General features: G+C 34.9%; 1 protein-coding gene across 1 annotated transcript in view; it reads right to left on the reverse strand.

Moving 5' to 3' along the window:
- Window positions 1–24,105, reverse strand: part of LOC145263032 (uncharacterized) — a 376,016-nt gene that overhangs the window by 95,773 nt on the left and 256,138 nt on the right. Inside the window, exons 68-94 of the mRNA XM_080119864.1 lie at window positions 23,237–23,508; window positions 22,475–23,000; window positions 21,175–21,446; window positions 20,413–20,938; window positions 19,113–19,384; window positions 18,413–18,875; window positions 17,113–17,384; window positions 16,672–16,877; window positions 15,493–15,508; window positions 15,106–15,411; window positions 14,819–14,869; window positions 13,107–13,412; window positions 12,820–12,870; window positions 11,099–11,404; window positions 10,666–10,862; window positions 9,478–9,493; window positions 9,091–9,396; window positions 8,803–8,853; window positions 7,082–7,387; window positions 6,667–6,845; window positions 5,389–5,404; window positions 5,002–5,307; window positions 4,715–4,765; window positions 3,012–3,317; window positions 2,725–2,775; window positions 1,022–1,327; window positions 735–785 (exon numbers count right to left, since the gene is read on the reverse strand). Of these exons, the coding sequence (XP_079975990.1) occupies window positions 735–785; window positions 1,022–1,327; window positions 2,725–2,775; window positions 3,012–3,317; window positions 4,715–4,765; window positions 5,002–5,307; window positions 5,389–5,404; window positions 6,667–6,845; window positions 7,082–7,387; window positions 8,803–8,853; window positions 9,091–9,396; window positions 9,478–9,493; window positions 10,666–10,862; window positions 11,099–11,404; window positions 12,820–12,870; window positions 13,107–13,412; window positions 14,819–14,869; window positions 15,106–15,411; window positions 15,493–15,508; window positions 16,672–16,877; window positions 17,113–17,384; window positions 18,413–18,875; window positions 19,113–19,384; window positions 20,413–20,938; window positions 21,175–21,446; window positions 22,475–23,000; window positions 23,237–23,508 (5,987 nt within the window). The remainder of the gene's footprint in view (window positions 1–734; window positions 786–1,021; window positions 1,328–2,724; window positions 2,776–3,011; window positions 3,318–4,714; window positions 4,766–5,001; window positions 5,308–5,388; window positions 5,405–6,666; window positions 6,846–7,081; window positions 7,388–8,802; window positions 8,854–9,090; window positions 9,397–9,477; window positions 9,494–10,665; window positions 10,863–11,098; window positions 11,405–12,819; window positions 12,871–13,106; window positions 13,413–14,818; window positions 14,870–15,105; window positions 15,412–15,492; window positions 15,509–16,671; window positions 16,878–17,112; window positions 17,385–18,412; window positions 18,876–19,112; window positions 19,385–20,412; window positions 20,939–21,174; window positions 21,447–22,474; window positions 23,001–23,236; window positions 23,509–24,105) is intronic.

Consider the following 24,105-nt stretch of genomic DNA (forward strand, 5'->3'; position numbering starts at 1 on the left):
TTTATATAAGGAAGCAAATATGTTCAGACAGCCTGATCTGGTAGCACAGGGGATATTTTAAATAATACTCAATACAATCTGTAAAAGTACAACCCAGATATGACTTCGACACATCCTTACATTGTCATTCAGAAGAACACAATATCATAACAGACTCATTATTTATGAATGTTTATTAGCAAAATTACATGCGAATTTAAACGCTGTGACAAAAGCAGGTGTTTGAAATGAATATATCATGTGGAAAAATATAATTTGGAGACGGTCAAAAATAAGAAGTATATGGGAGTAGAAAGCATTTGATGATTTGATTGACAATGGCAATAGATACCTGGTGAAGTATAACTTGTAGACTCCGTGAAAGAAGTTGTAGGAAGCGGTGATGTTGGTGATGTTGGTGATGTTGACCATGTTGGTGATGTTGACCAGGTTTGCGATGTTTCTGATGTTGGTGATGTTGACCATGTTGGTGATGTTGACCAGGTTTGTGATGTTTCTGATGTTGGTGATGTTGGCCATGTTGGTGATGTTGACCAGGTTTGTGATGTTTCTGATGTTGATGATGTTGGCCATGTTGGTGATGTTGACCATGTTTGTGATGTTGACCAGGTTTGTGATGTTGGTGATGTTGGTGAAGTTGCACTGGTCTTAGCTTCGAAACAAGCTTTGACAGCTACTTGAGTCTTTGCTGATTTAAATCGATCCTTTTTAGTGAGTGAAATGATAACTCTAACTACATGTTCCCTGCCATTGCCGATAGAAACTTCTTCATCTGCTTTAGCAGTCTGTAAGAATGAAAAGAAATACGTTTCATTAAAATATTGTAGAAAGTAGATTGTATGAGAAATAACCCGAATATATATACAAAGATATTTCTTTATCAACTCAAATTGACACATGATTGGAATGCACAACTGAAATATAAGTTTATTTTACTTGAGAAAAAATAACTTAAATTGCCAGAAATCTAAGAAATGTTTATTGAAATACGAAAAGGTTTCTAGATGACAAAAAATAATACCTTGGTGATGTTAGTGTTGTCTGATAGGACAAATACCACTGTGAATTTTTGGACGTTTTCTGTATTGATAAGCTTGACACTTTTTGTAGGAATTGCTTTGTCTCCGAGTGTGATGTTGATTTGTGGCTTGCTATCAGTCTTTGTGGAAGTCCACACGTTACCACCAGGTAATACGTCGGCCGGTTTAAGTCCGTTCTTTGTGCTGGAGGTTTCGATGTTTTCTTTTGGAATATATTCATCTGTCTTCATATCGTTGGCAAGTGGACACAGTTCTATGTAGGAAATAGCAGGATGCATTAGTGCATTCTTTCAACAGTGCAAAATGTTTCAACATGAAAAATATCATGTGTCTGTTTTCAAAGATACTCAATTAAGAAATCTACTTACTTGTTGAAGCTGAAAGCTGAAAGAATAATTTAACTAATTTATTGTAGGAAATTAAAGGAGAAATTGAACTTTACTCAGATATCATCGTAAAGATATGTACATTAATAGTTTTATTTTTTCATTGAATAAGTGCTGTTGAGTATGAAAAACACTTGGCGGCTTCTTTTAAAAAGCAGATAGCGTAAATTGTTACGTCTTCCAAGCTGGTTTTATTTTCTGTCATATTTGTTTGTTGATGTACAGCTTAGCGTCTACGTCCTTTAAGGAATCTTCATGAAAGTTATTCAAAATATCTGCCTTGGTCTAACTTAAAACTGATTTAATTTGAGGATACCAAAATGTGAAGTTCGGCAATGCAGAACATGAATGAGTTGTTCAATGGGAGAGAGAAATTGGTTTCCAACATTAATATTTGGTACATTTTAAGTAAGGAAACCAGTCAGAAAGTGGGGGATAGAAAGAGAAATGGGAAATGGCAAGTAGGAAAAGTGGGAAAACGTGGGTTATGTTTTTGTTTTTGAAGAACATAATTATTTTTGCAAAAAGAAGTAGATAGACAAAAAGCACCGATGTTAGGTGCATTTTATATAAGGAAGCAAATATGTTCAGACAGCCTGATCTGGTAGCACAGGGGATATTTTAAATAATACTCAATACAATCTGTAAAAGTACAACCCAGATATGACTTCGACACATCCTTACATTGTCATTCAGAAGAACACAATATCATAACAGACTCATTATTTATGAATGTTTATTAGCAAAATTACATGCGAATTTAAACGCTGTGACAAAAGCAGGTGTTTGAAATGAATATATCATGTGGAAAAATATAATTTGGAGACGGTCAAAAATAAGAAGTATATGGGAGTAGAAAGCATTTGATGATTTGATTGACAATGGCAATAGATACCTGGTGAAGTATAACTTGTAGACTCCGTGAAAGAAGTTGTAGGAAGCGGTGATGTTGGTGATGTTGGTGATGTTGACCATGTTGGTGATGTTGACCAGGTTTGCGATGTTTCTGATGTTGGTGATGTTGACCATGTTGGTGATGTTGACCAGGTTTGTGATGTTTCTGATGTTGGTGATGTTGGCCATGTTGGTGATGTTGACCAGGTTTGTGATGTTTCTGATGTTGATGATGTTGGCCATGTTGGTGATGTTGACCATGTTTGTGATGTTGACCAGGTTTGTGATGTTGGTGATGTTGGTGAAGTTGCACTGGTCTTAGCTTCGAAACAAGCTTTGACAGCTACTTGAGTCTTTGCTGATTTAAATCGATCCTTTTTAGTGAGTGAAATGATAACTCTAACTACATGTTCCCTGCCATTGCCGATAGAAACTTCTTCATCTGCTTTAGCAGTCTGTAAGAATTAAAAGAAATACGTTTCATTAAAATATTGTAGAAAGTAGATTGTATGAGAAATAACCCGAATATATATACAAAGATATTTCTTTATCAACTCAAATTGACACATGATTGGAATGCACAACTGAAATATAAGTTTATTTTACTTGAGAAAAAATAACTTAAATTGCCAGAAATCTAAGAAATGTTTATTGAAATACGAAAAGGTTTCTAGATGACAAAAAATAATACCTTGGTGATGTTAGTGTTGTCTGATAGGACAAATACCACTGTGAATTTTTGGACGTTTTCTGTATTGATAAGCTTGACACTTTTTGTAGGAATTGCTTTGTCTCCGAGTGTGATGTTGATTTGTGGCTTGCTATCAGTCTTTGTGGAAGTCCACACGTTACCACCAGGTAATACGTCGGCCGGTTTAAGTCCGTTCTTTGTGCTGGAGGTTTCGATGTTTTCTTTTGGAATATATTCATCTGTCTTCATATCGTTGGCAAGTGGACACAGTTCTATGTAGGAAATAGCAGGATGCATTAGTGCATTCTTTCAACAGTGCAAAATGTTTCAACATGAAAAATATCATGTGTCTGTTTTCAAAGATACTCAATTAAGAAATCTACTTACTTGTTGAAGCTGAAAGCTGAAAGAATAATTTAACTAATTTATTGTAGGAAATTAAAGGAGAAATTGAACTTTACTCAGATATCATCGTAAAGATATGTACATTAATAGTTTTATTTTTTCATTGAATAAGTGCTGTTGAGTATGAAAAACACTTGGCGGCTTCTTTTAAAAAGCAGATAGCGTAAATTGTTACGTCTTCCAAGCTGGTTTTATTTTCTGTCATATTTGTTTGTTGATGTACAGCTTAGCGTCTACGTCCTTTAAGGAATCTTCATGAAAGTTATTCAAAATATCTGCCTTGGTCTAACTTAAAACTGATTTAATTTGAGGATACCAAAATGTGAAGTTCGGCAATGCAGAACATGAATGAGTTGTTCAATGGGAGAGAGAAATTGGTTTCCAACATTAATATTTGGTACATTTTAAGTAAGGAAACCAGTCAGAAAGTGGGGGATAGAAAGAGAAATGGGAAATGGCAAGTAGGAAAAGTGGGAAAACGTGGGTTATGTTTTTGTTTTTGAAGAACATAATTATTTTTGCAAAAAGAAGTAGATAGACAAAAAGCACCGATGTTAGGTGCATTTTATATAAGGAAGCAAATATGTTCAGAGAGCCTGATCTGGTAGCACAGGGGATATTTTAAATAATACTCAATACAATCTGTAAAAGTACAACCCAGATATGACTTCGACACATCCTTACATTGTCATTCAGAAGAACACAATATCATAACAGACTCATTATTTATGAATGTTTATTAGCAAAATTACATGCGAATTTAAACGCTGTGACAAAAGCAGGTGTTTGAAATGAATATATCATGTGGAAAAATATAATTTGGAGACGGTCAAAAATAAGAAGTATATGGGAGTAGAAAGCATTTGATGATTTGATTGACAATGGCAATAGATACCTGGTGAAGTATAACTTGTAGACTCCGTGAAAGAAGTTGTAGGAAGCGGTGATGTTGGTGATGTTGGTGATGTTGACCATGTTGGTGATGTTGACCAGGTTTGCGATGTTTCTGATGTTGGTGATGTTGACCATGTTGGTGATGTTGACCAGGTTTGTGATGTTTCTGATGTTGGTGATGTTGGCCATGTTGGTGATGTTGACCAGGTTTGTGATGTTTCTGATGTTGATGATGTTGGCCATGTTGGTGATGTTGACCATGTTTGTGATGTTGACCAGGTTTGTGATGTTGGTGATGTTGGTGAAGTTGCACTGGTCTTAGCTTCGAAACAAGCTTTGACAGCTACTTGAGTCTTTGCTGATTTAAATCGATCCTTTTTAGTGAGTGAAATGATAACTCTAACTACATGTTCCCTGCCATTGCCGATAGAAACTTCTTCATCTGCTTTAGCAGTCTGTAAGAATGAAAAGAAATACGTTTCATTAAAATATTGTAGAAAGTAGATTGTATGAGAAATAACCCGAATATATATACAAAGATATTTCTTTATCAACTTTAATTGACACATGATTGGAATGCACAACTGAAATATAAGTTTATTTTACTTGAGAAAAAATAACTTAAATTGCCAGAAATCTAAGAAATGTTTATTGAAATACGAAAAGGTTTCTAGATGACAAAAAATAATACCTTGGTGATGTTAGTGTTGTCTGATAGGACAAATACCACTGTGAATTTTTGGACGTTTTCTGTATTGATAAGCTTGACACTTTTTGTAGGAATTGCTTTGTCTCCGAGTGTGATGTTGATTTGTGGCTTGCTATCAGTCTTTGTGGAAGTCCACACGTTACCACCAGGTAATACGTCGGCCGGTTTAAGTCCGTTCTTTGTGCTGGAGGTTTCGATGTTTTCTTTTGGAATATATTCATCTGTCTTCATATCGTTGGCAAGTGGACACAGTTCTATGTAGGAAATAGCAGGATGCATTAGTGCATTCTTTCAACAGTGCAAAATGTTTCAACATGAAAAATATCATGTGTCTGTTTTCAAAGATACTCAATTAAGAAATCTACTTACTTGTTGAAGCTGAAAGCTGAAAGAATAATTTAACTAATTTATTGTAGGAAATTAAAGGAGAAATTGAACTTTACTCAGATATCATCGTAAAGATATGTACATTAATAGTTTTATTTTTTCATTGAATAAGTGCTGTTGAGTATGAAAAACACTTGGCGGCTTCTTTTAAAAAGCAGATAGCGTAAATTGTTACGTCTTCCAAGCTGGTTTTATTTTCTGTCATATTTGTTTGTTGATGTACAGCTTAGCGTCTACGTCCTTTAAGGAATCTTCATGAAAGTTATTCAAAATATCTGCCTTGGTCTAACTTAAAACTGATTTAATTTGAGGATACCAAAATGTGAAGTTCGGCAATGCAGAACATGAATGAGTTGTTCAATGGGAGAGAGAAATTGGTTTCCAACATTAATATTTGGTACATTTTAAGTAAGGAAACCAGTCAGAAAGTGGGGGATAGAAAGAGAAATGGGAAATGGCAAGTAGGAAAAGTGGGAAAACGTGGGTTATGTTTTTGTTTTTGAAGAACATAATTATTTTTGCAAAAAGAAGTAGATAGACAAAAAGCACCGATGTTAGGTGCATTTTATATAAGGAAGCAAATATGTTCAGAGAGCCTGATCTGGTAGCACAGGGAATATTTTAAATAATACTCAATACAATCTGTAAAAGTACAACCCAGATATGACTTCGACACATCCTTACATTGTCATTCAGAAGAACACAATATCATAACAGACTCATTATTTATGAATGTTTATTAGCAAAATTACATGCGAATTTAAACGCTGTGACAACAGCAGGTGTTTGAAATGAATATATCATGTGGAAAAATATAATTTGGAGACGGTCAAAAATAAGAAGTATATGGGAGTAGAAAGCATTTGATGATTTGATTGACAATGGAAATAGATACCTGGTGAAGTATAACTTGTAGACTCCGTGAAAGAAGTTGTAGGAAGCGGTGATGTTGGTGATGTTGGTGATGTTGGCGATGTTGGTGATGTTGACCATGTTGGTGATGTTGACCATGTTGGTGATGTTGACCAGGTTTGCGATGTTTCTGATGTTGGTGATGTTGACCATGTTGGTGATGTTGACCAGGTTTGTGATGTTTCTGATGTTGGTGATGTTGACCATGTTGGTGATGTTGACCAGGTTTGTGATGTTTCTGATGTTGATGATGTTGGCCATGTTGGTGATGTTGACCATGTTTGTGATGTTGACCAGGTTTGTGATGTTGGTGATGTTGACCATGTTTGTGATGTTGGTGATGTTGACCAGGTTGGCCATGTTGGCGATGTTGGTGAAGTTGCACTGGTCTTAGCTTCGAAACAAGCTTTGACAGCTACTTGAGTCTTTGCTGATTTAAATCGATCCTTTTTTGTGAGTGAAATGATAACTCTAACTACATGTTCCCTGCCATTGCCGATAGAAACTTCTTCATCTGCTTTAGCAGTCTGTAAGAATGAAAAGAAATACGTTTCATTAAAATATTGTAGAAAGTAGATTGTATGAGAAATAACCCGAATATATATACAAAGATATTTCTTTATCAACTCAAATTGACACATGATTTGAATGCACAACTGAAATATAAGTTTATTTTACTTGAGAAAAAATAACTTAAATTGCCAGAAATCTAAGAAATGTTTGTTGAAATACGAAAAGGTTTCTAGATGACAAAAAATAATACCTTGGTGATGTTAGTGTTGTCTGATAGGACAAATACCACTGTGAATTTTTGGACGTTTTCTGTATTGATAAGCTTGACACTTTTTGTAGGAATTGCTTTGTCTCCGAGTGTGATGTTGATTTGTGGCTTGCTATCAGTCTTTGTGGAAGTCCACACGTTACCACCAGGTAATACGTCGGCCGGTTTAAGTCCGTTCTTTGTGCTGGAGGTTTCGATGTTTTCTTTTGGAATATATTCATCTGTCTTCATATCGTTGGCAAGTGGACACAGTTCTATGTAGGAAATAGCAGGATGCATTAGTGCATTCTTTCAACAGTGCAAAATGTTTCAACATGAAAAATATCATGTGTCTGTTTTCAAAGATACTCAATTAAGAAATCTACTTACTTGTTGAAGCTGAAAGCTGAAAGAATAATTTAACTAATTTATTGTAGGAAATTAAAGGAGAAATTGAACTTTACTCAGATATCATCGTAAAGATATGTACATTAATAGTTTTATTTTTTCATTGAATAAGTGCTGTTGAGTATGAAAAACACTTGGCGGCTTCTTTTAAAAAGCAGATAGCGTAAATTGTTACGTCTTCCAAGCTGGTTTTATTTTCTGTCATATTTGTTTGTTGATGTACAGCTTAGCGTCTACGTCCTTTAAGGAATCTTCATGAAAGTTATTCAAAATATCTGCCTTGGTCTAACTTAAAACTGATTTAATTTGAGGATACCAAAATGTGAAGTTCCGCAATGCAGAACATGAATGAGTTGTTCAATGGGAGAGAGAAATTGGTTTCCAACATTAATATTTGGTACATTTTAAGTAAGGAAACCAGTCAGAAAGTGGGGGATAGAAAGAGAAATGGGAAATGGCAAGTAGGAAAAGTGGGAAAACGTGGGTTATGTTTTTGTTTTTGAAGAACATAATTATTTTTGCAAAAAGAAGTAGATAGACAAAAAGCACCGATGTTAGGTGCATTTTATATAAGGAAGCAAATATGTTCAGAGAGCCTGATCTGGTAGCACAGGGAATATTTTAAATAATACTCAATACAATCTGTAAAAGTACAACCCAGATATGACTTCGACACATCCTTACATTGTCATTCAGAAGAACACAATATCATAACAGACTCATTATTTATGAATGTTTATTAGCAAAATTACATGCGAATTTAAACGCTGTGACAACAGCAGGTGTTTGAAATGAATATATCATGTGGAAAAATATAATTTGGAGACGGTCAAAAATAAGAAGTATATGGGAGTAGAAAGCATTTGATGATTTGATTGACAATGGAAATAGATACCTGGTGAAGTATAACTTGTAGACTCCGTGAAAGAAGTTGTAGGAAGCGGTGATGTTGGTGATGTTGGTGATGTTGGCGATGTTGGTGATGTTGACCATGTTGGTGATGTTGACCAGGTTTGCGATGTTTCTGATGTTGGTGATGTTGACCATGTTGGTGATGTTGACCAGGTTTGTGATGTTTCTGATGTTGGTGATGTTGGCCATGTTGGTGATGTTGACCAGGTTTGTGATGTTTCTGATGTTGATGATGTTGGCCATGTTGGTGATGTTGACCATGTTTGTGATGTTGACCAGGTTTGTGATGTTGGTGATGTTGGTGAAGTTGCACTGGTCTTAGCTTCGAAACAAGCTTTGACAGCTACTTGAGTCTTTGCTGATTTAAATCGATCCTTTTTAGAGAGTGAAATGATAACTCTAACTACATGTTCCCTGCCATTGCCGATAGAAACTTCTTCATCTGCTTTAGCAGTCTGTAAGAATTAAAAGAAATACGTTTCATTAAAATATTGTAGAAAGTAGATTGTATGAGAAATAACCCGAATATATATACAAAGATATTTCTTTATCAACTCAAATTGACACATGATTGGAATGCACAACTGAAATATAAGTTTATTTTACTTGAGAAAAAAAAAACTTAAATTGCCAGAAATCTAAGAAATGTTTATTGAAATACGAAAAGGTTTCTAGATGACAAAAAATAATACCTTGGTGATGTTAGTGTTGTCTGATAGGACAAATACCACTGTGAATTTTTGGACGTTTTCTGTATTGATAAGCTTGACACTTTTTGTAGGAATTGCTTTGTCTCCGAGTGTGATGTTGATTTGTGGCTTGCTATCAGTCTTTGTGGAAGTCCACACGTTACCACCAGGTAATACGTCGGCCGGTTTAAGTCCGTTCTTTGTGCTGGAGGTTTCGATGTTTTCTTTTGGAATATATTCATCTGTCTTCATATCGTTGGCAAGTGGACACAGTTCTATGTAGGAAATAGCAGGATGCATTAGTGCATTCTTTCAACAGTGCAAAATGTTTCAACATGAAAAATATCATGTGTCTGTTTTCAAAGATACTCAATTAAGAAATCTACTTACTTGTTGAAGCTGAAAGCTGAAAGAATAATTTAACTAATTTATTGTAGGAAATTAAAGGAGAAATTGAACTTTACTCAGATATCATCGTAAAGATATGTACATTAATAGTTTTATTTTTTCATTGAATAAGTGCTGTTGAGTATGAAAAACACTTGGCGGCTTCTTCTAAAAAGCAGATAGCGTAAATTGTTACGTCTTCCAAGCTGGTTTTATTTTCTGTCATATTTGTTTGTTGATGTACAGCTTAGCGTCTACGTCCTTTAAGGAATCTTCATGAAAGTTATTCAAAATATCTGCCTTGGTCTAACTTAAAACTGATTTAATTTGAGGATACCAAAATGTGAAGTTCGGCAATGCAGAACATGAATGAGTTGTTCAATGGGAGAGAGAAATTGGTTTCCAACATTAATATTTGGTACATTTTAAGTAAGGAAACCAGTCAGAAAGTGGGGGATAGAAAGAGAAATGGGAAATGGCAAGTAGGAAAAGTGGGAAAACGTGGGTTATGTTTTTGTTTTTGAAGAACATAATTATTTTTGCAAAAAGAAGTAGATAGACAAAAAGCACCGATGTTAGGTGCATTTTATATAAGGAAGCAAATATGTTCAGAGAGCCTGATCTGGTAGCACAGGGAATATTTTAAATAATACTCAATACAATCTGTAAAAGTACAACCCAGATATGACTTCGACACATCCTTACATTGTCATTCAGAAGAACACAATATCATAACAGACTCATTATTTATGAATGTTTATTAGCAAAATTACATGCGAATTTAAACGCTGTGACAAAAGCAGGTGTTTGAAATGAATATATCATGTGGAAAAATATAATTTGGAGACGGTCAAAAATAAGAAGTATATGGGAGTAGAAAGCATTTGATGATTTGATTGACAATGGAAATAGATACCTGGTGAAGTATAACTTGTAGACTCCGTGAAAGAAGTTGTAGGAAGCGGTGATGTTGGTGATGTTGGTGATGTTGGCGATGTTGGTGATGTTGACCATGTTGGTGATGTTGACCAGGTTTGCGATGTTTCTGATGTTGGTGATGTTGACCATGTTGGTGATGTTGACCAGGTTTGTGATGTTTCTGATGTTGGTGATGTTGGCCATGTTGGTGATGTTGACCAGGTTTGTGATGTTTCTGATGTTGATGATGTTGGCCATGTTGGTGATGTTGACCATGTTTGTGATGTTGACCCGGTTTGTGATGTTGGTGATGTTGGTGAAGTTGCACTGGTCTTAGCTTCGAAACAAGCTTTGACAGCTACTTGAGTCTTTGCTGATTTAAATCGATCCTTTTTAGTGAGTGAAATGATAACTCTAACTACATGTTCCCTGCCATTGCCGATAGAAACTTCTTCATCTGCTTTAGCAGTCTGTAAGAATGAAAAGAAATACGTTTCATTAAAATATTGTAGAAAGTAGATTGTATGAGAAATAACCCGAATATATATACAAAGATATTTCTTTATCAACTCAAATTGACACATGATTGGAATGCACAACTGAAATATAAGTTTATTTTACTTGAGAAAAAATAACTTAAATTGCCAGAAATCTAAGAAATGTTTATTGAAATACGAAAAGGTTTCTAGATGACAAAAAATAATACCTTGGTGATGTTAGTGTTGTCTGATAGGACAAATACCACTGTGAATTTTTGGACGTTTTCTGTATTGATAAGCTTGACACTTTTTGTAGGAATTGCTTTGTCTCCGAGTGTGATGTTGATTTGTGGCTTGCTATCAGTCTTTGTGGAAGTCCACACGTTACCACCAGGTAATACGTCGGCCGGTTTAAGTCCGTTCTTTGTGCTGGAGGTTTCGATGTTTTCTTTTGGAATATATTCATCTGTCTTCATATCGTTGGCAAGTGGACACAGTTCTATGTAGGAAATAGCAGGATGCATTAGTGCATTCTTTCAACAGTGCAAAATGTTTCAACATGAAAAATATCATGTGTCTGTTTTCAAAGATACTCAATTAAGAAATCTACTTACTTGTTGAAGCTGAAAGCTGAAAGAATAATTTAACTAATTTATTGTAGGAAATTAAAGGAGAAATTGAACTTTACTCAGATATCATCGTAAAGATATGTACATTAATAGTTTTATTTTTTCATTGAATAAGTGCTGTTGAGTATGAAAAACACTTGGCGGCTTCTTTTAAAAAGCAGATAGCGTAAATTGTTACGTCTTCCAAGCTGGTTTTATTTTCTGTCATATTTGTTTGTTGATGTACAGCTTAGCGTCTACGTCCTTTAAGGAATCTTCTTGAAAGTTATTCAAAATATCTGCCTTGGTCTAACTTAAAACTGATTTAATTTGAGGATACCAAAATGTGAAGTTCGGCAATGCTGAACATGAATGAGTTGTTCAATGGGAGAGAGAAATTGGTTTCCAACATTAATATTTGGTACATTTTAAGTAAGGAAACCAGTCAGAAAGTGGGGGATAGAAAGAGAAATGGGAAATGGCAAGTAGGAAAAGTGGGAAAACGTGGGTTATGTTTTTGTTTTTGAAGAACATAATTATTTTTGCAAAAAGAAGTAGATAGACAAAAAGCACCGATGTTAGGTGCATTTTATATAAGGAAGCAAATATGTTCAGAGAGCCTGATCTGGTAGCACAGGGAATATTTTAAATAATACTCAATACAATCTGTAAAAGTACAACCCAGATATCACTTCGACACATCCTTACATTGTCATTCAGAAGAACACAATATCATAACAGACTCATTATTTATGAATGTTTATTAGCAAAATTACATGCGAATTTAAACGCTGTGACAAAAGCAGGTGTTTGAAATGAATATATCATGTGGAAAAATATAATTTGGAGACGGTCAAAAATAAGAAGTACATGGGAGTAGAAAGCATTTGATGATTTGATTGACAATGGAAATAGATACCTGGTGAAGTATAACTTGTAGACTCCGTGAAAGAAGTTGTAGGAAGCGGTGATGTTGGTGATGTTGGTGATGTTGGCGATGTTGGTGATGTTGACCATGTTGGTGATGTTGACCAGGTTTGCGATGTTTCTGATGTTGGTGATGTTGACCATGTTGGTGATGTTGACCAGGTTTGTGATGTTTCTGATGTTGGTGATGTTGGCCATGTTGGTGATGTTGACCAGGTTTGTGATGTTTCTGATGTTGATGATGTTGGCCATGTTGGTGATGTTGACCATGTTTGTGATGTTGACCAGGTTTGTGATGTTGGTGATGTTGGTGAAGTTGCACTGGTCTTAGCTTCGAAACAAGCTTTGACAGCTACTTGAGTCTTTGCTGATTTAAATCGATCCTTTTTAGTGAGTGAAATGATAACTCTAACTACATGTTCCCTGCCATTGCCGATAGAAACTTCTTCATCTGCTTTAGCAGTCTGTAAGAATGAAAAGAAATACGTTTCATTAAAATATTGTAGAAAGTAGATTGTATGAGAAATAACCCGAATATATATACAAAGATATTTCTTTATCAACTTTAATTGACACATGATTGGAATGCACAACTGAAATATAAGTTTATTTTACTTGAGAAAAAATAACTTAAATTGCCAGAAATCTAAGAAATGTTTATTGAAATACGAAAAGGTTTCTAGATGACAAAAAATAATACCTTGGTGATGTTAGTGTTGTCTGATAGGACAAATACCACTGTGAATTTTTGGACGTTTTCTGTATTGATAAGCTTGACACTTTTTGTAGGAATTGCTTTGTCTCCGAGTGTGATGTTGATTTGTGGCTTGCTATCAGTCTTTGTGGAAGTCCACACGTTACCACCAGGTAATACGTCGGCCGGTTTAAGTCCGTTCTTTGTGCTGGAGGTTTCGATGTTTTCTTTTGGAATATATTCATCTGTCTTCATATCGTTGGCAAGTGGACACAGTTCTATGTAGGAAATAGCAGGATGCATTAGTGCATTCTTTCAACAGTGCAAAATGTTTCAACATGAAAAATATCATGTGTCTGTTTTCAAAGATACTCAATTAAGAAATCTACTTACTTGTTGAAGCTGAAAGCTGAAAGAATAATTTAACTAATTTATTGTAGGAAATTAAAGGAGAAATTGAACTTTACTCAGATATCATCGTAAAGATATGTACATTAATAGTTTTATTTTTTCATTGAATAAGTGCTGTTGAGTATGAAAAACACTTGGCGGCTTCTTTTAAAAAGCAGATAGCGTAAATTGTTACGTCTTCCAAGCTGGTTTTATTTTCTGTCATATTTGTTTGTTGATGTACAGCTTAGCGTCTACGTCCTTTAAGGAATCTTCATGAAAGTTATTCAAAATATCTGCCTTGGTCTAACTTAAAACTGATTTAATTTGAGGATACCAAAATGTGAAGTTCGGCAATGCAGAACATGAATGAGTTGTTCAATGGGAGAGAGAAATTGGTTTCCAACATTAATATTTGGTACATTTTAAGTAAGGAAACCAGTCAGAAAGTGGGGGATAGAAAGAGAAATGGGAAATGGCAAGTAGGAAAAGTGGGAAAACGTGGGTTATGTTTTTGTTTTTGAAGAACATAATTATTTTTGCAAAAAGAAGTAGATAGACAAAAAGCACCGATGTTAGGTGCATTTTATATAAGGAAGCAAATATGTTCAGAGAGCCTGATCTGGTAGCACAGGGAATATTTTTAATAATACTCAATACAATCTGTAAAAGTACAACCCAGATATGACTTCGACACATCCTTACATTGTCATTCAGAAGAACACAATATCATAACAGACTCATTATTTATGAATGTTTATTAGCAAAATTACATGCGAATTTAAACGCTGTGACAAAAGCAGGTGTTTGAAATGAATATATCATGTGGAAAAATATAATTTGGAGACGGTCAAAAATAAGAAGTATATGGGAGTAGAAAGCATTTGATGATTTGATTGACAATGGAAATAGATACCTGGTGAAGTATAACTTGTAGACTCCGTGAAAGAAGTTGTAGGAAGCGGTGATGTTGGTGATGTTGGCGATGTTGGTGATGTTGACCATGTTGGTGATGTTGACCAGGTTTGCGATGTTTCTGATGTTGGTGATGTTGACCATGTTGGTGATGTTGACCAGGTTTGTGATGTTTCTGATGTTGGTGATGTTGGCCATGTTGGTGATGTTGACCAGGTTTGTGATGTTTCTGATGTTGATGATGTTGGCCATGTTGGTGATGTTGACCATGTTTGTGATGTTGACCAGGTTTGTGATGTTGGTGATGTTGGTGAAGTTGCACTGGTCTTAGCTTCGAAACAAGCTTTGACAGCTACTTGAGTCTTTGCTGATTTAAATCGATCCTTTTTAGTGAGTGAAATGATAACTCTAACTACATGTTCCCTGCCATTGCCGATAGAAACTTCTTCATCTGCTTTAGCAGTCTGTAAGAATGAAAAGAAATACGTTTCATTAAAATATTGTAGAAAGTAGATTGTATGAGAAATAACCCGAATATATATACAAAGATATTTCTTTATCAACTCAAATTGACACATGATTGGAATGCACAACTGAAATATAAGTTTATTTTACTTGAGAAAAAATAACTTAAATTGCCAGAAATCTAAGAAATGTTTATTGAAATACGAAAAGGTTTCTAGATGACAAAAAATAATACCTTGGTGATGTTAGTGTTGTCTGATAGGACAAATACCACTGTGAATTTTTGGACGTTTTCTGTATTGATAAGCTTGACACTTTTTGTAGGAATTGCTTTGTCTCCGAGTGTGATGTTGATTTGTGGCTTGCTATCAGTCTTTGTGGAAGTCCACACGTTACCACCAGGTAATACGTCGGCCGGTTTAAGTCCGTTCTTTGTGCTGGAGGTTTCGATGTTTTCTTTTGGAATATATTCATCTGTCTTCATATCGTTGGCAAGTGGACACAGTTCTATGTAGGAAATAGCAGGATGCATTAGTGCATTCTTTCAACAGTGCAAAATGTTTCAACATGAAAAATATCATGTGTCTGTTTTCAAAGATACTCAATTAAGAAATCTACTTACTTGTTGAAGCTGAAAGCTGAAAGAATAATTTAACTAATTTATTGTAGGAAATTAAAGGAGAAATTGAACTTTACTCAGATATCATCGTAAAGATATGTACATTAATAGTTTTATTTTTTCATTGAATAAGTGCTGTTGAGTATGAAAAACACTTGGCGGCTTCTTTTAAAAAGCAGATAGCGTAAATTGTTACGTCTTCCAAGCTGGTTTTATTTTCTGTCATATTTGTTTGTTGATGTACAGCTTAGCGTCTACGTCCTTTAAGGAATCTTCATGAAAGTTATTCAAAATATCTGCCTTGGTCTAACTTAAAACTGATTTAATTTGAGGATACCAAAATGTGAAGTTCGGCAATGCAGAACATGAATGAGTTGTTCAATGGGAGAGAGAAATTGGTTTCCAACATTAATATTTGGTACATTTTAAGTAAGGAAACCAGTCAGAAAGTGGGGGATAGAAAGAGAAATGGGAAATGGCAAGTAGGAAAAGTGGGAAAACGTGGGTTATGTTTTTGTTTTTGAAGAACATAATTATTTTTGCAAAAAGAAGTAGATAGACAAAAAGCACCGATGTTAGGTGAATTTTATATAAGGAAGCAAATATGTTCAGACAGCCTGATCTGGTAGCACAGGGAATATTTTAAATAATACTCAATACAATCTGTAAAAGTACAACCCAGATATGACTTCGACACATCCTTACATTGTCATTCAGAAGAACACAATATCATAACAGACTCATTATTTATTAATGTTTAATAGCAAAATTACATGCGAATTTAAACGCTGTGACAAAAGCAGGTGTTTGAACTGAATATATCATGTGGAAAAATATAATTTGGAGACAGTCAAAAATAAGAAGTATATGTGAGTAGAAAGCATTGGATGATTTGATTGACAATGGAAATAGATACCTGGTGAAGTATAACTTGTAGACTCCGTGAAAGAAGTTGTAGGAAGCGGTGATGTTGGTGATGTTGGTGATGTTGGCCATGTTGGTGATGTTGACCATGTTGGTGATGTTGACCAGGTTTGCGATGTTTCTGATGTTGGTGATGTTGACCATGTTGGTGATGTTGACCAGGTTTGTGATGTTTCTGATGTTGATGATGTTGGCCATGTTGGTGATGTTGACCATGTTGGTGATGTTGACCAGGTTTGTGATGTTGGTGATGTTGACCATGTTTGTGATGTTGGTGATGTTGACCAGGTTGGAGATGTTGGTGATGTTGGTGAAGTTGCACTGGTCTTAGCTTCGAAACAAGCTTTGACAGCTACTTGAGTCTTTGCTGATTTAAATCGATCCTTTTTAGTGAGTGAAATGATAACTCTAACTACATGTTCCCTGCCATTGCCGATAGAAACTTCTTCATCTGCTTTAGCAGTCTGTAAGAATGAAAAGAAATACGTTTCATTAAAATATTGTAGAAAGTAGATTGTATGAGAAATAACCCGAATATATATACAAAGATATTTCTTTATCAACTTTAATTGACACATGATTGGAATGCACAACTGAAATATAAGTTTATTTTACTTGAGAAAAAAAACTTAAATTGCCAGAAATCTAAGAAATGTTTGTTGAAATACGAAAAGGTTTCTAGATGACAAAAAATAATACCTTGGTGATGTTAGTGTTGTCTGATAGGACAAATACCACTGTGAATTTTTGGACGTTTTCTGTATTGATAAGCTTGACACTTTTTGTAGGAATTGCTTTGTCTCCGAGTGTGATGTTGATTTGTGGCTTGCTATCAGTCTTTGTGGAAGTCCACACGTTACCACCAGGTAATACGTCTGCCGGTTTAAGTCCGTTCTTTGTGCTGGAGGTTTCGATGTTTTCTTTTGGAATATATTCATCTGTCTTCATATCGTTGGCAAGTGGACACAGTTCTATGTAGGAAATAGCAGGATGCATTAGTGCATTCTTTCAACAGTGCAAAATGTTTCAACATGAAAAATATCATGTGTCTGTTTTCAAAGATACTCAATTAAGAAATCTACTTACTTGTTGAAGCTGAAAGCTGAAAGAATAATTTAACTAATTTATTGTAGGAAATTAAAGGAGAAATTGAACTTTACTCAGATATCATCGTAAAGATATGTACATTAATAGTTTTATTTTTTCATTGAATAAGTGCTGTTGAGTATGAAAAACACTTGGCGGCTTCTTTTAAAAAGCAGATAGCGTAAATTGTTACGTCTTCCAAGCTGGTTTTATTTTCTGTCATATTTGTTTGTTGATGTACAGCTTAGCGTCTACGTCCTTTAAGGAATCTTCATGAAAGTTATTCAAAATATCTGCCTTGGTCTAACTTAAAACTGATTTAATTTGAGGATACCAAAATGTGAAGTTCGGCAATGCAGAACATGAATGAGTTGTTCAATGGGAGAGAGAAATTGGTTTCCAACATTAATATTTGGTACATTTTAAGTAAGGAAACCAGTCAGAAAGTGGGGGATAGAAAGAGAAATGGGAAATGGCAAGTAGGAAAAGTGGGAAAACGTGGGTTATGTTTTTGTTTTTGAAGAACATAATTATTTTTGCAAAAAGAAGTAGAAAGACAAAAAGCACCGATGTTAGGTGAATTTTATATAAGGAAGCAAATATGTTCAGACAGCCTGATCTGGTAGCACAGGGAATATTTTAAATAATACTCAATACAATCTGTAAAAGTACAACCCAGATATGACTTCGACACATCCTTACATTGTCATTCAGAAGAACACAATATCATAACAGACTCATAATTTATTAATGTTTAATAGCAAAATTACATGCGAATTTAAACGCTGTGACAAAAGCAGGTGTTTGAACTGAATATATCATGTGGAAAAATATAATTTGGAGACGGTCAAAAATAAGAAGTATATGTGAGTAGAAAGTATTGGATGATTTGATTGACAATGGAAATAGATACCTGGTGAAGTATAACTTGTAGACTCCGTGAAAGAAGTTGTAGGAAGCGGTGATGTTGGTGATGTTGGCCATGTTGGTGATGTTGACCATGTTGGTGATGTTGACCAGGTTTGCGATGTTTCTGATGTTGGTGATGTTGACCATGTTGGTGATGTTGACCAGGTTTGTGATGTTTCTGATGTTGGTGATGTTGGCCATGTTGGTGATGTTGACCAGGTTTGTGATGTTTCTGATGTTGATGATGTTGGCCATGTTGGTGATGTTGACCATGTTTGTGATGTTGACCAGGTTTGTGATGTTGGTGATGTTGGTGAAGTTGCACTGGTCTTAGCTTCGAAACAAGCTTTGACAGCTACTTGAGTCTTTGCTGATTTAAATCGATCCTTTTTAGTGAGTGAAATGATAACTCTAACTACATGTTCCCTGCCATTGCCGATAGAAACTTCTTCATCTGCTTTAGCAGTCTGTAAGAATGAAAAGAAATACGTTTCATTAAAATATTGTAGAAAGTAGATTGTATGAGAAATAACCCGAATATATATACAAAGATATTTCTTTATCAACTCAAATTGACACATGATTGGAATGCACAACTGAAATATAAGTTTATTTTACTTGAGAAAAAAAAAACTTAAATTGCCAGAAATCTAAGAAATGTTTGTTGAAATACGAAAAGGTTTCTAGATGACAAAAAATAATACCTTGGTGATGTTAGTGTTGTCTGATAGGACAAATACCACTGTGAATTTTTGGACGTTTTCTGTATTGATAAGCTTGACACTTTTTGTAGGAATTGCTTTGTCTCCGAGTGTGATGTTGATTTGTGGCTTGCTATCAGTCTTTGTGGAAGTCCACACGTTACCACCAGGTAATACGTCGGCCGGTTTAAGTCCGTTCTTTGTGCTGGAGGTTTCGATGTTTTCTTTTGGAATATATTCATCTGTCTTCATATCGTTGGCAAGTGGACACAGTTCTATGTAGGAAATAGCAGGATGCATTAGTGCATTCTTTCAACAGTGCAAAATGTTTCAACATGAAAAATATCATGTGTCTGTTTTCAAAGATACTCAATTAAGAAATCTACTTACTTGTTGAAGCTGAAAGCTGAAAGAATAATTTAACTAATTTATTGTAGGAAATTAAAGGAGAAATTGAACTTTACTCAGATATCATCGTAAAGATATGTACATTAATAGTTTTATTTTTTCATTGAATAAGTGCTGTTGAGTATGAAAAACACTTGGCGGCTTCTTTTAAAAAGCAGATAGGGTAAATAGTTACGTCTTCCAAGCAGGTTTTATTGTCTGTCATATTTGTTTGTTGATGTACAGCTTAGCGTCTACGTCCTTTAAGGAATCTTCATGAAAGTTATTCAAAATATCTGCCTTGGTCTAACTTAAAACTGATTTAATTTGAGGATACCAAAATGTGAAGTTCGGCAATGCAGAACATGAATGAGTTGTTCAATGGGAGAGAGAAATTGGTTTCCAACATTAATATTTGGTACATTTTAAGTAAGGAAACCAGTCAGAAAGTGGGGGATAGAAAGAGAAATGGGAAATGGCAAGTAGGAAAAGTGGGAAAACGTGGGTTATGTTTTTGTTTTTGAAGAACATAATTATTTTTGCAAAAAGAAGTAGAAAGACAAAAAGCACCGATGTTAGGTGCATTTTATATAAGGAAGCAAATATGTTCAGACAGCCTGATCTGGTAGCACAGGGAATATTTTAAATAATACTCAATACAATCTGTAAAAGTACAACCCAGATATGACTTCGACACATCCTTACATTGTCATTCAGAAGAACACAATATCATACCAGACTCATTATTTATTAATGTTTAATAGCAAAATTACATGCGAATTTAAACGCTGTGACAAAAGCAGGTGTTTGAACTGAATATATCATGTGGAAAAATATAATTTTGAGACGGTCAAAAATAAGAAGTATATGGGAGTAGAAAGCATTTGATGATTTGATTGACAATGGAAATAGATACCTGGTGAAGTATAACTTGTAGACTCCGTGAAAGAAGTTGTAGGAAGCGGTGATGTTGGTGATGTTGGCGATGTTGGCGATGTTGGTGATGTTGACCATGTTGGTGATGTTGACCAGGTTTTCGATGTTTCTGATGTTGGTGATGTTGACCATGTTGGTGATGTTGACCAGGTTTGTGATGTTTCTGATGTTGGTGATGTTGGCCATGTTGGTGATGTTGACCAGGTTTGTGATGTTTCTGATGTTGATGATGTTGGCCATGTTGGTGATGTTGACCATGTTGGTGATGTTGACCATGTTTGTGATGTTGGTGATGTTGACCATGTTTGTGATGTTGGTGATGTTGACCAGGTTGGCCATGTTGGCGATGTTGGTGAAGTTGCACTGGTCTTAGCTTCGAAACAAGCTTTGACAGCTACTTGAGTCTTTGCTGATTTAAATCGATCCTTTTTAGTGAGTGAAATGATAACTCTAACTACATGTTCCCTGCCATTGCCGATAGAAACTTCTTCATCTGCTTTAGCAGTCTGTAAGAATGAAAAGAAATACGTTTCATTAAAATATTGTAGAAAGTAGATTGTATGAGAAATAACCCGAATATATATACAAAGATATTTCTTTATCAACTCAAATTGACACATGATTGGAATGCACAACTGAAATATAAGTTTATTTTACTTGAGAAAAAAAAACTTAAATTGCCAGAAATCTAAGAAATGTTTGTTGAAATACGAAAAGGTTTCTAGATGACAAAAAATAATACCTTGGTGATGTTAGTGTTGTCTGATAGGACAAATACCACTGTGAATTTTTGGACGTTTTCTGTATTGATAAGCTTGACACTTTTTGTAGGAATTGCTTTGTCTCCGAGTGTGATGTTGATTTGTGGCTTGCTATCAGTCTTTGTGGAAGTCCACACGTTACCACCAGGTAATACGTCGGCCGGTTTAAGTCCGTTCTTTGTGCTGGAGGTTTCGATGTTTTCTTTTGGAATATATTCATCTGTCTTCATATCGTTGGCAAGTGGACACAGTTCTATGTAGGAAATAGCAGGATGCATTAGTGCATTCTTTCAACAGTGCAAAATGTTTCAACATGAAAAATATCATGTGTCTGTTTTCAAAGATACTCAATTAAGAAATCTACTTACTTGTTGAAGCTGAAAGCTGAAAGAATAATTTAACTAATTTATTGTAGGAAATTAAAGGAGAAATTGAACTTTACTCAGATATCATCGTAAAGATATGTACATTAATAGTTTTATTTTTTCATTGAATAAGTGCTGTTGAGTATGAAAAACACTTGGCGGCTTCTTTTAAAAAGCAGATAGCGTAAATTGTTACGTCTTCCAAGCTGGTTTTATTTTCTGTCATATTTGTTTGTTGATGTACAGCTTAGCGTCTACGTCCTTTAAGGAATCTTCATGAAAGTTATTCAAAATATCTGCCTTGGTCTAACTTAAAACTGATTTAATTTGAGGATACCAAAATGTGAAGTTCGGCAATGCAGAACATGAATGAGTTGTTCAATGGGAGAGAGAAATTGGTTTCCAACATTAATATTTGGTACATTTTAAGTAAGGAAACCAGTCAGAAAGTGGGGGATAGAAAGAGAAATGGGAAATGGCAAGTAGGAAAAGTGGGAAAACGTGGGTTATGTTTTTGTTTTTGAAGAACATAATTATTTTTGCAAAAAGAAGTAGAAAGACAAAAAGCACCGATGTTAGGTGCATTTTATATAAGGAAGCAAATATGTTCAGACAGCCTGATCTGGTAGCACAGGGAATATTTTAAATAATACTCAATACAATCTGTAAAAGTACAACCCAGATATGACTTCGACACATCCTTACATTGTCATTCAGAAGAACACAATATCATACCAGACTCATTATTTATTAATGTTTAATAGCAAAATTACATGCGAATTTAAACGCTGTGACAAAAGCAGGTGTTTGAACTGAATATATCATGTGGAAAAATATAATTTTGAGACGGTCAAAAATAAGAAGTATATGGGAGTAGAAAGCATTTGATGATTTGATTGACAATGGAAATAGATACCTGGTGAAGTATAACTTGTAGACTCCGTGAAAGAAGTTGTAGGAAGCGGTGATGTTGGTGATGTTGGCGATGTTGGCGATGTTGGTGATGTTGACCATGTTGGTGATGTTGACCAGGTTTTCGATGTTTCTGATGTTGGTGATGTTGACCATGTTGGTGATGTTGACCAGGTTTGTGATGTTTCTGATGTTGGTGATGTTGGCCATGTTGGTGATGTTGACCAGGTTTGTGATGTTTCTGATGTTGATGATGTTGGCCATGTTGGTGATGTTGACCATGTTGGTGATGTTGACCATGTTTGTGATGTTGGTGATGTTGACCATGTTTGTGATGTTGGTGATGTTGACCAGGTTGGCCATGTTGGCGATGTTGGTGAAGTTGCACTGGTCTTAGCTTCGAAACAAGCTTTGACAGCTACTTGAGTCTTTGCTGATTTAAATCGATCCTTTTTAGTGAGTGAAATGATAACTCTAACTACATGTTCCCTGCCATTGCCGATAGAAACTTCTTCATCTGCTTTAGCAGTCTGTAAGAATGAAAAGAAATACGTTTCATTAAAATATTGTAGAAAGTAGATTGTATGAGAAATAACCCGAATATATATACAAAGATATTTCTTTATCAACTCAAATTGACACATGATTGGAATGCACAACTGAAATATAAGTTTATTTTACTTGAGAAAAAAAAACTTAAATTGCCAGAAATCTAAGAAATGTTTGTTGAAATACGAAAAGGTTTCTAGATGACAAAAAATAATACCTTGGTGATGTTAGTGTTGTCTGATAGGACAAATACCACTGTGAATTTTTGGACGTTTTCTGTATTGATAAGCTTGACACTTTTTGTAGGAATTGCTTTGTCTCCGAGTGTGATGTTGATTTGTGGCTTGCTATCAGTCTTTGTGGAAGTCCACACGTTACCACCAGGTAATACGTCGGCCGGTTTAAGTCCGTTCTTTGTGCTGGAGGTTTCGATGTTTTCTTTTGGAATATATTCATCTGTCTTCATATCGTTGGCAAGTGGACACAGTTCTATGTAGGAAATAGCAGGATGCATTAGTGCATTCTTTCAACAGTGCAAAATGTTTCAACATGAAAAATATCATGTGTCTGTTTTCAAAGATACTCAATTAAGAAATCTACTTACTTGTTGAAGCTGAAAGCTGAAAGAATAATTTAACTAATTTATTGTAGGAAATTAAAGGAGAAATTGAACTTTACTCAGATATCATCGTAAAGATATGTACATTAATAGTTTTATTTTTTCATTGAATAAGTGCTGTTGAGTATGAAAAACACTTGGCGGCTTCTTTTAAAAAGCAGATAGCGTAAATTGTTACGTCTTCCAAGCTGGTTTTATTTTCTGTCATATTTGTTTGTTGATGTACAGCTTAGCGTCTACGTCCTTTAAGGAATCTTCATGAAAGTTATTCAAAATATCTGCCTTGGTCTAACTTAAAACTGATTTAATTTGAGGATACCAAAATGTGAAGTTCGGCAATGCAGAACATGAATGAGTTGTTCAATGGGAGAGAGAAATTGGTTTCCAACATTAATATTTGGTACATTTTAAGTAAGGAAACCAGTCAGAAAGTGGGGGATAGAAAGAGAAATGGGAAATGGCAAGTA

The sequence above is a fragment of the Euprymna scolopes genome, chromosome 38 (assembly GCF_053919585.1).
Source record: "Euprymna scolopes isolate OS-2025 chromosome 38, ASM5391958v1, whole genome shotgun sequence".
Taxonomy (NCBI): Eukaryota; Metazoa; Mollusca; class Cephalopoda; order Sepiida; family Sepiolidae; genus Euprymna; species Euprymna scolopes.